The sequence below is a fragment of the Schistocerca americana genome, chromosome X (genome assembly GCF_021461395.2).
Source record: "Schistocerca americana isolate TAMUIC-IGC-003095 chromosome X, iqSchAmer2.1, whole genome shotgun sequence".
Taxonomy (NCBI): Eukaryota; Metazoa; Arthropoda; class Insecta; order Orthoptera; family Acrididae; genus Schistocerca; species Schistocerca americana.
This window is the reverse complement of record NC_060130.1, coordinates 912,338,788-912,354,460: the sequence shown is the minus strand read 5'-3', so window position 1 is coordinate 912,354,460 and position 15,673 is coordinate 912,338,788. Positions and strand designations below refer to the sequence as shown.

The window sequence follows — 15,673 nt, the reverse complement described above, 5'->3', positions numbered from 1 at the left end:
CACATGATTTAAATTCTATTCCAACAGGAGTATTTTCTGATGTAGAATCTGATTTAGATGAACCACAGTTTGTAAAGGCTTTGCCTAAAGATGGACCAAGTTTTAAGTATCTCTGACAAAAGTTTCCACACCTTGCAGAAGCTAAACTAAAAGAAGGCATCTTTATCGGACCTGACATTAGAAAATTGATGTCTGATGTTAACTTTGAATCCACAATGACCTTAAATGAGAAAGAAGCGCGGGTATCATTCAAGCAAGTCATTACAAAGTTATTAGGACACAAAAAAGACCCAGAATATGTTTCTATTATAGCTACAATGTTAAAGAAGTTTAAAACTTTAGGATGTTTGATGAGCCTGAAAGTTCACTTTTTGAACAGTCAACTTGATTACTTCCCGGATAATATGGGAGATGTTACTGAGGAGCAAGGAGCATTTTCACCAGGACATTAAAGTGATGGCAAAACACTACCAAGGCCGCTGGAACACCAATACGATGGGGGACTACTGTTGGTCACTTCACCAAGAAGTTCAGCAAGTGACTCATCGTAGAAAAAGCTACACAAGAAGCTTCACAGAAAAAAGATACAATAATACAAACTCAATTCCAGCCGACAAGTGAAACCTCTATTAACACTTATCATTGTTTTAAGTAGCTTAATGTAAATACAAACTATACTTATGTTGTAACAAAGTGTTTCATTAATTTCCCATTTACTGTATAGCATAGAATTTTTATACTACATAATAAAAAGCATATTGCTCGAAAACTATGCGTGATACGAAAAAACTAAGGCTAGATTTGGATTCAGTTCATTAAAATCTATAAAGATCAGCTATCAAAGTAGGAAAAGTTAAAAAAAAAATTGTCGTTGGCCTGTGCTATCTTCACATTAGTGGGTATTACAGCCAACATTCTCAGATGTTTTATTAGAAAAATCCCACACGTCTTATACTATGGGTTCAAGTAATTGCATCTTTATGACATGAATTTCCCCATAGTACGCCATCACCTGTCTGACTCCCTCCACCCACACACAATGAAGTAGTAGTTGTTCTATTTCTTCATCTTCGTCACCAAAATCTATCAGTGGACAAGTACATATGCCCAAGAGCAAGGAAATAATTTTAACGTAAATATCTTTAACTGTGCGCCTGGAATATCAATGGAAAACTTTTTTCCAGAACAGAAACATGACAAAAGGAAAAGTTGAAGATCGCTGAGTACACAGAAGAAACTATATAAAATTTCAAATGAGCAGTTCTGTTACATATGATCGGTGAGTAAATTTCAGTGATTTATGCTTGAAGACTGTCATATAGATAAGGATTAATATCAATTAGGGAAATGCAATACTTTGTCAGAAAGATTTTGTCAACAAAGAAGAACTATGCCATTTGTTGACAATATATGTTTATAAAATTTATACCAGTTGAACATCGTCTAATGATGCTTCTTGGAGTTGTATTCTGAAGTTTCCCATCACATGTTCGGCTTGCTCCTACATAGAATCACATACTCACTGTGCAGTGGATATTCTTGCAAAACGTGAATATCTGTGTCCCAACAATTCCAGAAATTTTCTTTGTTTATTTTATTACTCTGACACATAAGGGTAACTGTGTGATTCATAAGCAACATCAGTTTATCACTAGAAACAATCAAATTCCAGCAGAGTGTCTGTGAAAGCCCTTAGTTTAAAAGATCACAACTTCATTTCTATAAAACCACAATTTAATAATGGTGGAAATCTAAGCCCAGGGGCTGAATTTTCTTTACCCACACAATAAGACAAAAGAAGAGCACTATAGACCATATGGCAAGAGTCGCTGACAGTTAATGTGGCTCTTCCACGTGGTGGGTGCCTGGATTGTGTCTACAGCTGTAAATCCATTTTATTGGGCAAGAATATCCACCAAAGAGTTAAAATTTTGTCCTCTGATCTTTATTTGCAGATCAGCTACAGAAAATTATATTTAAATTATCAGTGCTCTATGATGCAACAGGATAACTGCAAATAACACGCAACGCAAGAACTACCTCTGTCTGGTGTGCAGCATTGCATTTACATTGTAGTTGCCTTCCACAGCATGGGGAAGTTTTTAAAGTTTTTAGCAGTGGTTCTTGTATATGATGTAGGGTCATCCTGCCACATCATAAAACACTGATAATGGACATGCATGTTTCTGAAACCAGCTGAAAAAGTTAAAAAATAATGTAGCTGTTCCGTGTATATTCTCTGTTTACATTTTTTATGGCAATACAGCAGTGCTTCGGTGTTAGGCACCTGTGGTCTTCAGTGAATGTTGTGACAGCTGTTTGCACTTCATGGTTCACATCTGGCAACATCACTGCTGACTGTTATGGATCTTCTCTTGTGATACAGAGTACAGTGTGCCCCTGCTGCTGAATGATCACGAATAGCCAGCAGCATGCTGCACTGCCGTTATTGTGATCAGTAACACATGCCTCAGCTTACCACCGTGCACTGGTGCTGTCATCCTAAAATTATTTTCCCTTTTTGCTTCACCCTTACTACATTGTTTAATCTAAGTATATGCAACCAGCTTTCAATCAGTGGAACCTGTTAAGCATGTGACACTAGCAGTATGTGACAAATGCAACCATTTCATGTTATACAAATATTTGAATGTGGCCATGCGACTCATACATTAAATTTTATCCAAAGCACATTTACCGATGGAATGTTTCACATGGTTCAGTCCTGTATGGTGGCACAGCCAGTCTAGGAAGATGCATTCCAACAATGGACTTGACATTTTCAGTGTGCCCATATGTGATCTCCTTTCTAGAATACCACCATGTATATTTATTTATAGCAGATTTTAGAATGGGAATGTATCCTGATGGCAAATCACAATGTTTAACTAATTAAACAACAAATGTTCAAAAAAGAAGGAAAAGGGCCACAGCAAACAATATTTCGTGAGGCTGATTTTAAAACTGCACATCACTGTTGAGAATAGAAGCAAGATCTGAGCAGTTAACCTGTTCAAATTGGCAACTTCCCCACCCACAAAACAAAACCACATTACATTTATTTCTTTGGGGCCCAAATTTAAATTTGCATTCCTAATCTAACAGGCCAGTATAATTCCTAGTGTTCTCTTTCACGTGTACCATTTGTAAAAAACACACATCTTTTGGTATTGCAGCACTTGGCAACATAAGTATCTGATCATTGTCATAGGACAACCACGCCAGTTCGTGTGTATAAAGGAACATCATTGAATCATTTGTATTTTGTATACTTTTGTAAGTCTCAGCCAATCTAAAAAGTGCTGCATTCAAATACTGGTTGCTTTAGGGTTACATACAGTAATTCTTATCTCTTAGCAACTAACTTTGAATGCTCTTTTTTCTTTTAAACTGTTCAAATTTTCTTTTTTACATTAATTTTTACTGCATTGTCTAATGAACATTTGTATGGTTGAGATCGCTAGCATGCCAGCTCATCTTAACCAGAGAAATTTTCTCTATAAATATGACAATCATTTACAAATATTCTAACACTGAAGCCTAACAACAGTGGCAAATATTAAAAAATATGCGAAGAGTAACTCCCCCATTGCCCCCCCCCTTCCCCCCCCTCCTCTCTCTCTCTCTCTCTCTCTCTCTCTCTCTCTCTCTCTCTCTCTCTCTCACACACACACACACACACACACACCTTTTAAAAAAAAAAAAAAAAAAAAGGTCACTCTATCACTATGGAGTTAAACAACAAGTACTTTTTGCTATGTGTATTATTGCCATTTCTGCTACTGATCCATTATCTAATGCCTCAGTAACATTTTGAAGTAAAGCTTACAAATGACTTACTGTCACATGAATAGCCTCCTTCAAAGGTATGTTGATCGTCCAAAAATGAGTATCTTTTATTAAGAATTTCACTTAAATATATAGCTGTGAGATGCTCCATTTACATTTAGACTGGATGTATGACTTAACTGATCTGTAATCACTTACTGACTCTGGGCTAGCATTACAAATTGCTATTGCTGTGACTTTTCAAGCTTTCTAGTACGTGAACATTATTTTAGGTCATGAAAAATGAAACAATGATAAAACATCAGTTCATCCTCTCCTACTTTATAGGATATATTCGGGAATCTTATTTGGCTATGCAGACATACTGGTCGCAGAGAACTTTAACTACAAGCAGTTTATTATGATCACCTCATGCTTTTGCATATCAGTTTTACCTACTGTATGCCTGGTTACATGTTGTCAAACCATGTCTTAAATGCATTTGCCTTGGAATATGAAGTGCTGGGTTTCCATTTTCACAGTCCTTTCTATGCCCATGTGCTTGTAAAATTAGAAGGCTGTTATTCAGAATATTAAAGAGAGATAGCCCTCAGGTGTGGTTTTATTTGCCTAAATTTTTTAAGCAGTATGTGATTTCATTCAATAACGCGAACTCTTCACTGCCTCTTATTATTTTTCAACTGTTTCCTTTTATTTTGTTCAGAAAAAAGTATTTTTTCTACTTCTATGTCACACAAGCAGCTAATTATTAAGGAAAAATATGTTTATAGAGCAGAAGAATGTGTTCAGAAGAAATGTTCACATGCTGTATTGCTACCTGTTCTTCCATTTACTTATATTTCATGTAATTTGCTTTCCCACTAATAATGTCTCACTTTCTCTGTACCTCATATACTTCATGGTTACCATAATACTCAAAGAAATACAAATGGTCACTGTTTTCCAATTAGCCAAAAAATTCATCTACACATCTAAAAATCAAAACAAAATTTACTCCACAGATGCTCTAACAATTAATATTTTTGTCCATGACATTGCAATGAACAAATGTAGGATTAATGTTATTCTTAACCCCCCCCCCTCCCCCTTGTCAGTTTCATCTGCCTGTATCAGGTATTCCCACTCTGTGAAACCTGGTAGTTCGATGGAACACCTTGTTTATTTTGAAAGTTAGTAAAGTTTTTAAAAGTTACATAAACTTGTTTTATTCAGTGATTACTTCAGTTTTAAATCATAAATAATGACACACAAACAATAATAAAATTTGAAAAAATAGTATCATCACAATGTCAGAAAAATACCATGCTATTAATAGCTTTTCAAGGAGCAGTTATTCACTTCCTTCATTACACAGTTTGGGAAATCCTGGTCTCTTGGATCACTTGGAAATTGTCATAGAAGCTCAAATCATCTTACTGTGTTAAATGCACACAGTTTTGCCCAAATAAGAAAAACGTCAATTTAATTCTTCTTACATTCCAGACACACAAAATTTCATTTAACATGGTGACTGCCACGTGGCTGCTTTTGGCCACAGCAGACAGCTCTGCTGTGGGTGGTGCTGGTCTCATGGCAGTCAACATGTTAAAAACAGAGGACTAAACCACCTTAAAAAGAACAATAAAAACCACATTAGTTGAGATTCCTGCATCTGTGAAAAGATCTATGCATGAAGCATAGAACAACTACCAGCATCACATCTTAGCAAAAGATTTGGCACAGAACTAGTGAATTCTGCTCCTATGTAAAATTGCTGAGTGGGTCTACGTCTTTCAGTCTAGTATGGCAGATGAAGACAGAAAAACAAAACCCAAAGTTTTAAATTTCACGTTCAAGAATTCACTCACACAAGAGAATCATACATACCGTCATTTAACCATCTAACAGACTGCTGTATGGACAACATAGTAGTTAACATCCCTGCCATAGAGAAACAACTGAAAGAGTTGAAAACATATGTCACCAGGTTCGGATGGAATACCAATTAGGTTTCTCAAAGAGTACTCTATGGCACTGGCCCCTTATTTAGCTCGAATTTATCATGAATCTCTCATTCAGAGCAAAGTTCCAAGTGACTGGAAAAAAGTGCAAGTGACTTCTGTGTATAAGAAGGGCAAATGGACAGACCCACAAAATTACAGACCAGTAGCCCTAACATCGGTTTGCTGCAGAATCCTTGAACACATTCTCCATTCGAATACAATACATTTTCTTGGGACCAAGAATCTTATGTCCACAAATCGGCATGATTTTAGAAAGTATCGCTCGTGCAAAACTCTGTTTGCCCCTTTCTCATGTGACGTACTGTGAATAATGGATGAAGGGCAACAGGCAGATTCCATATCTCTAGATTAATGGAAAGCATTTGACACGGTACCCCATTTCAGGCTGTAAAAGAAACTACTGATATATGGAATAGGTTCACAGATATGAGAATGGCTCGAAGAATTGTTAAGTTATGCAACCCAGTGCGTTGTTTTCAATGGCAATCAGAAACAAGGGTATCGTCAAGTGTCCCAGGTAAGTGTGATAGGACCGCTATTATTTTCTATATAAATAAACGCTCCGGTGGACAGGGTAAGCAGTAATCTGCAGTTGTTTGTTGTTGATGCTGCTTCTGCTGCAGTGTATGGTAAGGTGTTAGAGTTAAGTGACTGTAGGAGGATACAAGATGACAGACTAAATTTCTAGTTAGTGTGATGAATGATAGCTAGCTCTTTTTATGTAGAAAGATGTAAGTTAATGCGGATGAGTAGGAAAAACAAACCTGTAATGTTCGTATACAGCATTAGTAGTGTCCTGCTTGACACAGTCACACCATTTAAATATCTGTGTGTAACACTGCAAAGTGATATGAAACGGAACGAGCATGTAAGGACTGTGGTAGGAAAGGTGAATGGTCAATTTTGATTTATTGAGAGAATTCTAGGGAAGTGTGGTTCATCTGTATAGTAGACCGCACATATGACACTAGTGCAACATATTCTTGAGTACTGCTAGAGTGTTTGGGATCCAGATCAGGTCGAATTAAAGGAGAACATCAATGCAATTCAGAGGCAGTCTGCTAGATATGTTACTGGTTGGTTTGAACAACACTTAAGTGTTACGGACATGCTTTGGAAACTCAAATGGACATCCCTGAAGGGAAAGTGAAATTCTTTTCAAGGAAAACTATTAAGAAAACTTGGGGAACTGGCATTTGAAGCTGAATGCAGAATGAGTCTACTGCTTCCAACATGCACTGGACGTAAGGACGATGAGGGGGTCTCATATGGAGGCATAATGACACTCACTTTCCCCTCGCTCTATTTAGAAATTGCACAGGAAAGGAAATGTCTAGTAGTAGTACAGGTACCCTCTACCATGCACCATATGGTGGATTGAAGAGTATCTATGTAGATGTAGGTATTACAAGACTACGATGGTAAAACATTGAATACTGGGTTGTTTTACAATCTGAAAGACTGAAGTACTCCTGATAAAATTAGTAATTACATTCAAATTAATATAGGTGCCAGAATCAAGTACTGGACAATTGTTAATACCAATCATATTACACTCCAGTTTTCAATAATTTTAACGAGTAAATTACCACAAGGTTACTACTGGTTGAAATTTTTTAGGTATTCATAAAAAAAACAGAGGGAGAAGCTACTCCCCTTCACTCAGCTTCTGTTTGTCTTTCTTTTACATACTTTATTTGCAAATGAAGTAAAGTGTTTTAAATTAATTATGGTCTTTACCAGACTTTTTCACATTCGACGCATGGACAATGTACGTAATATACACAATACTATGAGGGTGTGCTGAATAGTAATGGCTCCAAATGTTTGGTTCTGTTCTCAATATCAGCTGAGGTATTGCACATCATGCATATTACTTGGTTGACTTTCTCACTTTACTGACAAGCTGCAACCCTCTGCCAGCACAGGGCTCCAAATTTTAGTGTGAAACATGATGCTGTTTCACTGTCTGTGCACAAGAAACAGCTTGCTGTAATCTACTTTCTCGACATATGTCAACAATTTATTTTGTGTTTTGAGCATGAGGGTAATGGGCTTCTTAACAACCTTGTGACAGGTCAATGGAGTTCTGCAACAAAGAATCACAACCGCCAAAAATGTTCAAGACCGTGCCATCAGCAGGCAAATCATGCTCACAGTGTTCTGGAATGTTCATGGTGTGCTGCATTTGGAAGTCATTCCTAAAGACACCACAACAAACTCTAAAAAAGCACGAATTCAAAGAGTATGTCCACACACTGAGCACCCTGTCTTTCAGCATGACAACGCCAGACTATACACAAGTACTGCGACATCTGCAACACTCCGACACCTCGCGTTCACTGTTGTCGATCATCCTCCATACAGTACTGACTTGGTCAGATCCAATATTCATCTGTTTCCAAAACTTAAATAACATCTTCAAGAACTTCATTTTGACAGTGATGAACCAGTGCAATCAGAGATGAGGTTGTGGCCCCATCAACAAAGTCAAACATTCCAGAGTGATGGTATAAACGAAGTAGTCTCTCACTGCAAGAAATGTGTCCATCGCCAGGGTGACTATGCTGAGAAATAAATATTTAGACATGAAGAATAGTGACATAGAATGTTAATCAAGTTTGTTTTATTTAAAATGCTTTAAGAGTTTTCACATAAAAAATTCCTGGGCATTACTTTTCAGCAGGCCCCCGTACTTGTCAGATTTATCTATTATGCAATACAGTGTTTCTGAATTTATCTTAAAGTTTTGGTTATTTATAAAGAGAAGCATACTGAAAATTGTACATACAGAGAATATTGCCAACTATGATTCTAGATCTCTCACTACACTACAGTCTTACGACAACCTTTATTTTGCATTCAAAATAGCTGGTCTTGCTTACTAATAAATAAACTGTCACTTTTCAAATCATCCTACACCCTGGTTTATATTACACCCACAATGACAAAACCCACAAATGTATGTGCATCAAAAAGTGCATATTACCCACATATCTTAGGTGACACTTTCCACTATATACATAACAAAACCAGAGGAATGTTAAAGATAAATGAATACGAGTCAGTTTACTCTAATTAATTAAATTTTAGAATAGGGACAGGATGGAATGCATACTTAATGTTACTGAAAATGCCCCCATTCAGGAATTTTAGATTGTTAGTTAATTTATATTCCCTTATGCAACAAGCACATGCTTAAAACACAACACATAGACAGAAAAAAATAACACTGAATGAGGGTATATATAATCAATTTAAAGATATTTATAATCAGGTGAGCAGAATAAATAAATAACAAGGAAAGCCACTGACTTTCACATGAACAATCAAAGCAGTACGAGGAAATTAAACTCATTAGGAAAGTTTCAGGAAGATGTGAGCATCAGCACAACTTACTATAGCCATATTAACTGATGGTATACCTTTCTTTAATATATTAAGTGACCTTCTGGTCAGTCAATATGGAATTTATGAGAGAGATATCCAGGAACCATTTATACATTGAAATTTGGCGGCATTAAGGAACAAGAACCCTATTTTAAAATGATGATAGCTAACTTCACTCACTACTACTCACAAGGAAATGAATAAATTAAATCTACTGAAAAAAATTTACATTTTGAGCATGTGACAGACAAAAAATTCACGATGTTATCCCAACCAGTTATACGTGGGCCTTCAGTTTGGCATGGACTGAAACATTATACAGCTCAGCATATTTCACACAGACATGGGTGAAAGACGTGAAAAGTGACATATACAAATTCTAGGGCTGCCATGGATCGAGCACCCGGCCTTTGTTTTCTGGCACTTAAGTATAAACGCCAATTCTATGAAATTTAATGTGTGTAAAAACAGACGACGGATTAAGTGTATTCCAAAATGTTTCTACATATTCCTGCTGGGCGAGGGGGTATTTTTTTCCACCTGGCCGCTACAAATACAAGGATTAACAGTGAAATGAAATTACACATGAAGGATTTCTGGCATCCGTTCGTCTCTTGATATAATCAACTGACAGTAAGTACTGATTTTTCCATAACATGGTATTAATTTCGACGGGGAGGAATCCCAATGGTAACGACTAAGAACACATTCGTCTAAGCATGACAAACTTCCACGCATCAAGCGATCATTTACACCACTGGAACATGACTTTCTCGGTTTTACTAACATGAGAAAGTATACCAATTTCCTTCACTTTAATTCTGTAAAATCAGCTGTCGCAGAAATTTTGATGTGACACCTAAAAAACAGAGACGCAATGCTAGATATCACCTTACATTCACTAAAGGGTGCGCACATACAATTATATTTACTTTTTAGTTCCTTCGAACCATATGATGAATGCCAAACGAAACTCACCTGGGGGTGAGAGCATATCACCATGAAAAACACGACTGCGGTACATGATGTACGCATGTTGCACAATAATGAAAACTACAATTAATAGTGCCTGAACGATATAGGCGTAACTATACCCATCACCGGGAACAATAAGCAATATTATTCTTCCATCTTATAACTTCATGTACCAAAGCAATTATAGCGAATTATATTTAATGTTCACAAGTTGCAACATCGAACAGTCAGTAGCACAATTGCTGATATACCGCGAGTGAAACTATAAGTATCCGTAAATCGACTGACGTCTGTCACATAACCTAGCACGGCTAAAACCATTGTTTGCCGACTGAACGCCATCACAACTTTACTTTGGTGTTTTTTTTTTATCAGGAATTTATTCACGGAGTATTCTACGAAACCTTAAATCGCGGACTATCGCTCATAAATTCCGCTAACGTTATCATTACGCGGTTCGACAGCGAACCATACAATGTTCACTGACGTCTCGGAGCGAGCTTTGGAGCGGTCATAGAACATCTTTGGTCAAAGTTTACATACTTCAGTAAACTCGAGATATAATTTTGGGTCCATAATTCTATAATGTATTGCTTTATGTGTTAGTCCATATTTCAGCAGTTATCGAGTCTTCCCCAAGCGATTTGTTCTTTAGCAAACATATTATCGGTCTCTTTTTCTCTTGAAAATGAAAATTGTTATCTTTCACTATTTGATGAGACAAGAGGTGGTAGTTTTGAATGCCAATGGTTTTCCTATACCGTATTAGGCATGTTAATGCCTTGTGTTTTTGGTGTTCCCGTATGTCTTTCCACCTTATAGTTCCTCCATGTAAGTTAAATGAGTGAAGGTAGAACAGACGACAACAATCAGTTTACAATTATTTAATTTTACCTCAACGTTATCCCGAGTAATACCTGTAGCACCAGCGAACAACCACAAATCTCAACTCCCCTACAAGAAAATGCAAAACTTTATTTATCTAGCAATGGGGCTAAATAACCGATGTTATACGGAGTGTTCAAAAAGTCTCTCCGCAGTGTCGTATGATTGTTAGCCGCGCGTGCCGTATGCCGCAGTGAATATACCGAAATGAAACTCAGTGAAATACAAGTCATTAATTTATTGGATATTCATTTTTACTTACAAATTTTTCACATTAAATGTTGAAAGTGCCCCTCCTGTTGTTGAATACACAATTCAATTCGTCTAATCATGTTTCCAAACGCAAGCTGTAAGATTTCCTCTGTAACAGAAGCAGTGAAAGTGGATATCGCAGTTTTCAATTCAACGATGCATTTTGGACGGTTATTACAGATAGTTGCTTTCGCTGCACCCCAGAAGAAAAAGTCAGGTGGCGTTACGTCAGGCGATCGTGGAGGCCAAAGTCCCTGCGAAATTATGCGATCACCAAAAACATCACCAAGCAGTGACATTGAAACGCGAGCTGTGTGCGCGGTTGCACCATCTTGTTGAAAATAATCGTTCAGTATTTCACTTAACACAAATTCTCCTATGAATGGGTACGGAATATCACTGCAGTATTGTTGTGCGTTTATTGTTTCGTTGAAAATATTGGACCCACAATCTGACGTCTAGAAATTGCCATCCAAACTCTTATTTTCACAGAATGAAGTGGTTCCTCAAGAATTCACAATGGATTTGCAGTACTCCACATACGAGAATTTTGCGAGTTCATGTACGCAGATAAATGAAACCATGCCTCATCAGTGAAAAACGTTTCATTAACAATATCCCGCCCATTTTGTTGAACGAAATTTTTGAACCATTGACAATAATGCAGTCTTATGCCATGATCAGTATTTTTCAGTGCTTGCACGACTGTCACTTTATATGGGAAAAGTTCTAATTTTTTCCTTACAGCTGTGTGGGCCGTTCCGACACTAACATCGATTTCCTGGGCGAGCTTTATTACTGACTTGTTCGGACTCATGGTCATTTTATCGGAAATATCGAGTAGTTTATCGTAAAAAGCTAGGACGACCACTTCTCGGTGCATCTGTCACTGAACCCGTACTTCGAAATTTTTGTTAATCAAATCTCGCACAGTATCGCGATGTGGGAGCGTTGAATTAATTGTTTGAAGAACTGAAACTGAGTATTTACCGCCAGCTTTGAACACTTGTTCGACTAAAAACACACGTTCATCAATGGTTAGCATTTTAACAGTGACAAAAACGAAACAAACGAACAAAGAAACAAAACTTAAATGTTCACGTCAACACGTAACGACACACACCAACGATACTACTGACGCTGGCTGAGATAAACGAAACAGTGGATTTGTTGGGAGAGTCCACTTGAAGGGAAGTAACTCATGAAGGCGAACAATCGTACGGCACTGCGGAGCGACTTTTTGAACACCCCGTATTAGACGGCTTTATGAATAAGCTATTCCGTAGTTCTTCACTGCAGAGTAGCCCTATGGGGCAGGTTTGCCGTATTATATAACTGTTATGGCTGAAAGCATGAACGTCCGCAGAAATTTGTCCAGGAAGCGGCACGATTTTAAAATTGCCATTTTCGACATACATGCTTCGGTGAGACTAAAAATCTGTCCCAAAACCAAACTGAACACAAACTACACAAAACTTATTCAATCTCGAACCATTCATAATTATCCAGCAGAACCGTATTTATAATCTATTCTGGATTAAATCTCACTTTGTGACAAAAATCTTTGGTCATTTGCCAAATAGTATTAAAAGTCTGACAGATAGCCAACTAACATCTAAAAGTAAATTAAAAGAATTTCTGAATGACAACTCCTACTCAATAGATGAATTCTTAGATAGGAAGTAGTAAGTGTAATGTCGTATTCATGATCTATGGAACAAGGATTTATTTATGTATGTATGTATGTAGACTGAACCTGTGATGCGGGTCCTACAAGTGGAAATTTTGAAACAAGTAACCTACAAAATAGTATTCTGGATCACTTTTCGAATAATTTTTCTGTACAATTGTGTGATTTAATGAATGATAAGATTACAAAAATGGATGGCACTGAAATCATTAATGCATTCAACACAACTTATTTATGTAAATATGACAAACTATATTTTTTTAGAAAAAGGAACAAAAAGTTGAGATTCATATCTCTGCAAAAATCAGTATTTCAGTTTTAAAAAATGGCGTATTGTAATTATCACCAATATGTCATACCATACATACTCCGAAAAAATATTTTTGTTAATATTATTCGCTTTTTTATAAAAACGGACTTTTTATTTGGCGTTTGAATTTCCTGTTCAAGCGGTCACTTACTATGACGTCACGAGTTTGTAACCGCTGTGTCAGACTCTACAGGCTATAAGATATCTTGTAAGTTTTCCGCAGTATCTCGTTAACGAATATCGTTACCTGAAAATAGTTTTTCCAATCTTCTAGAGTTCTGACGGTACGGAGTAAAAAACTTAAATGGGATCTAGTTTGGATAAACGGAATTATGGAAGATATCCGCATTCCACTAAATCGAACTCATTTCAACTGGCAAAATTCCGTTAACCATTCTTTTAAAGGCTGCTATATCGCCAGCTGAAGTAAAGTGCCAGTGCACTGGAATTTGACGTAAGGAAGCACTGGGTCTAAGTGGTGAATACAGACATAATTTATATCGGCTGTCCACTAAAAAATTCAGTCGATCACAATAGCGAAATACAAACTTTTTTTTTTATTTGAAGTGTTTGTGGTCCGGACCCCTCGGCTGTGCATGTAGTACTTTTTAAGGTAGACTACTTTGATACATAAATGCTAGAATATTTCAATATTATATGCATTGAACAACTTTTGATATGATTAATATGAGCCACCTTTTTATCCACCTATTTGAAATTATATCCTACTAACACGCCAAGGGAAACCCCCCATAGCACCCCGTCCTCTCAGATTTAGTGGTAAGTTGGCCTATTGGTTAGCCCGTCAAAAACTGGACACATAACAAACATGAAAACACGAAGATGGTGCACTGATCTGTAGAAAAATAAGCAAAATATAAACAGACGACGGTCCCAATATAATATGCATAATATCGAGAGATGTAAACCACCGTCGTGTGGTGGTTGTGTAGTCATTGTGTTTGACTGCGAAGGGGAAGATCCGTGTTCATATCTCCTTCACGCCCAATTCTGTTTTTGTTTTTTTTTTTTTTTTTCCCCCTGTCACACAATTACAAACTATCCGTCCGGTCATTGACGTGTCTGTTCGCTGTATTCAGATTTGTGAATGTACCGTGGTGTAATGTCCGTTTGCTACAGCGACGTGTAACGAAGGGACTTCCAGGTGTACATACCTCCTTTTTGTTCTACACAGGTACCACATATTACGTCTTTTGCTTTCCGTTTTGGAAGTTTTCACTCTTGAATTCCTTCGTTGCAATATAGTTCACAGCCGTTTATTTGTTGCTTTCATTTCTGTGAGATGTCTATGCGGCATCTCGCCTGCTCTCATTGTTCATCACAGAGTATGAGTCACGTGTTATGAATACACTACCGTTGCAAGTAAATGTGACAGCAGTAGAGACGCCGCAAAGACATCTCACAGAAATGAACACAACAAATAAACGGGTGTGCACTACGCTGCAACGAAGGAATTCAAGAGTCAAAACTTCCAAAACGGAACTGTTACCCGTAGAACAAATAGGAGGTACGTGCGTCTGGATGTTCCTTCGTTACACAACGCTGTTGCTAACAGCCCTTACACCAGGACACATACACAAATTTGAATGCAGCGAGCAGACACGTCTATGACCTGTCGGGCAGTTCGTAATTTTGTGAAGGAATAGATACATATATTCCCCTTTGCAGTCGAACACCCGACGGTCGTTAACGTCGCTAGACATTGCGCATATTAATTTGGATCGTTCACTCTTTATATTTTGCTTCTTTTTTCCACAGTTCAATACACCTTCTTCCTGTTTTCACGTTTGATGTGTGTTGAGTTTCTGACGGGCTATCCAATGGGCCATTTTACCACTAAATCTGAGGGGGTTGCGATGGGGAGTTTCCCTTGTAAGATTAAATGCGGGGATTCAATGAGTTGTGAAATATTGTTAAAAATAGCCAAAAAAATTATATTCCAATACGATAGTCTGACACTTACAATTGTTACTTGGGAAAGGCACAATAGTCGAAATCGCAGCTGTAAGTAAATACGCCAAAATGTTGTCATTCCCAAGATATTGCCAAATTCGCAGTATTTCCCGCTGCGCTAGGTAGTGTTAAATCTACACTTTGGTAGAGTCGCACAGAAATTCGTGAGAATCATTAACTAATAAATAGCTTACACTCGTATTCCAGGACGGCGCAAGAGGCCCCCCCCCCCCCCTGTCCACCCCTTCGTGGACACCTACGGCTGCAAGGGATAAAATAGTGGAAACAAAACAACTGAGCTACTAAGAGAAGCATTCAAATAAATTTACATATCCTGTGGCCCCTAGTATAGTGCAAGGCTTGACGCTACTTCGGCAACCTGTTATTTAATATGATATAGTAATT

General features: G+C 37.4%; 1 protein-coding gene across 3 annotated transcripts in view; it reads right to left on the bottom strand.

The window, feature by feature from the left end:
- The window catches only part of LOC124556753 (transcriptional activator protein Pur-beta), a 346,413-nt gene that overhangs the window by 118,112 nt on the left and 212,628 nt on the right, over positions 1 to 15,673 (bottom strand). Inside the window, exon 1 of one of the 3 annotated variants that reach the window (XM_047130753.1) lies at positions 10,161 to 10,649. The exons of the other annotated variants lie outside the window; for them this stretch is intronic. Coding sequence (XP_046986709.1) covers positions 10,161 to 10,206 — 46 coding nt within the window. The 5' untranslated portion in view covers positions 10,207 to 10,649. Of the gene's footprint in view, positions 1 to 10,160; positions 10,650 to 15,673 lie in introns of those variants that run through there. 3 annotated transcript variants of the gene reach the window in all.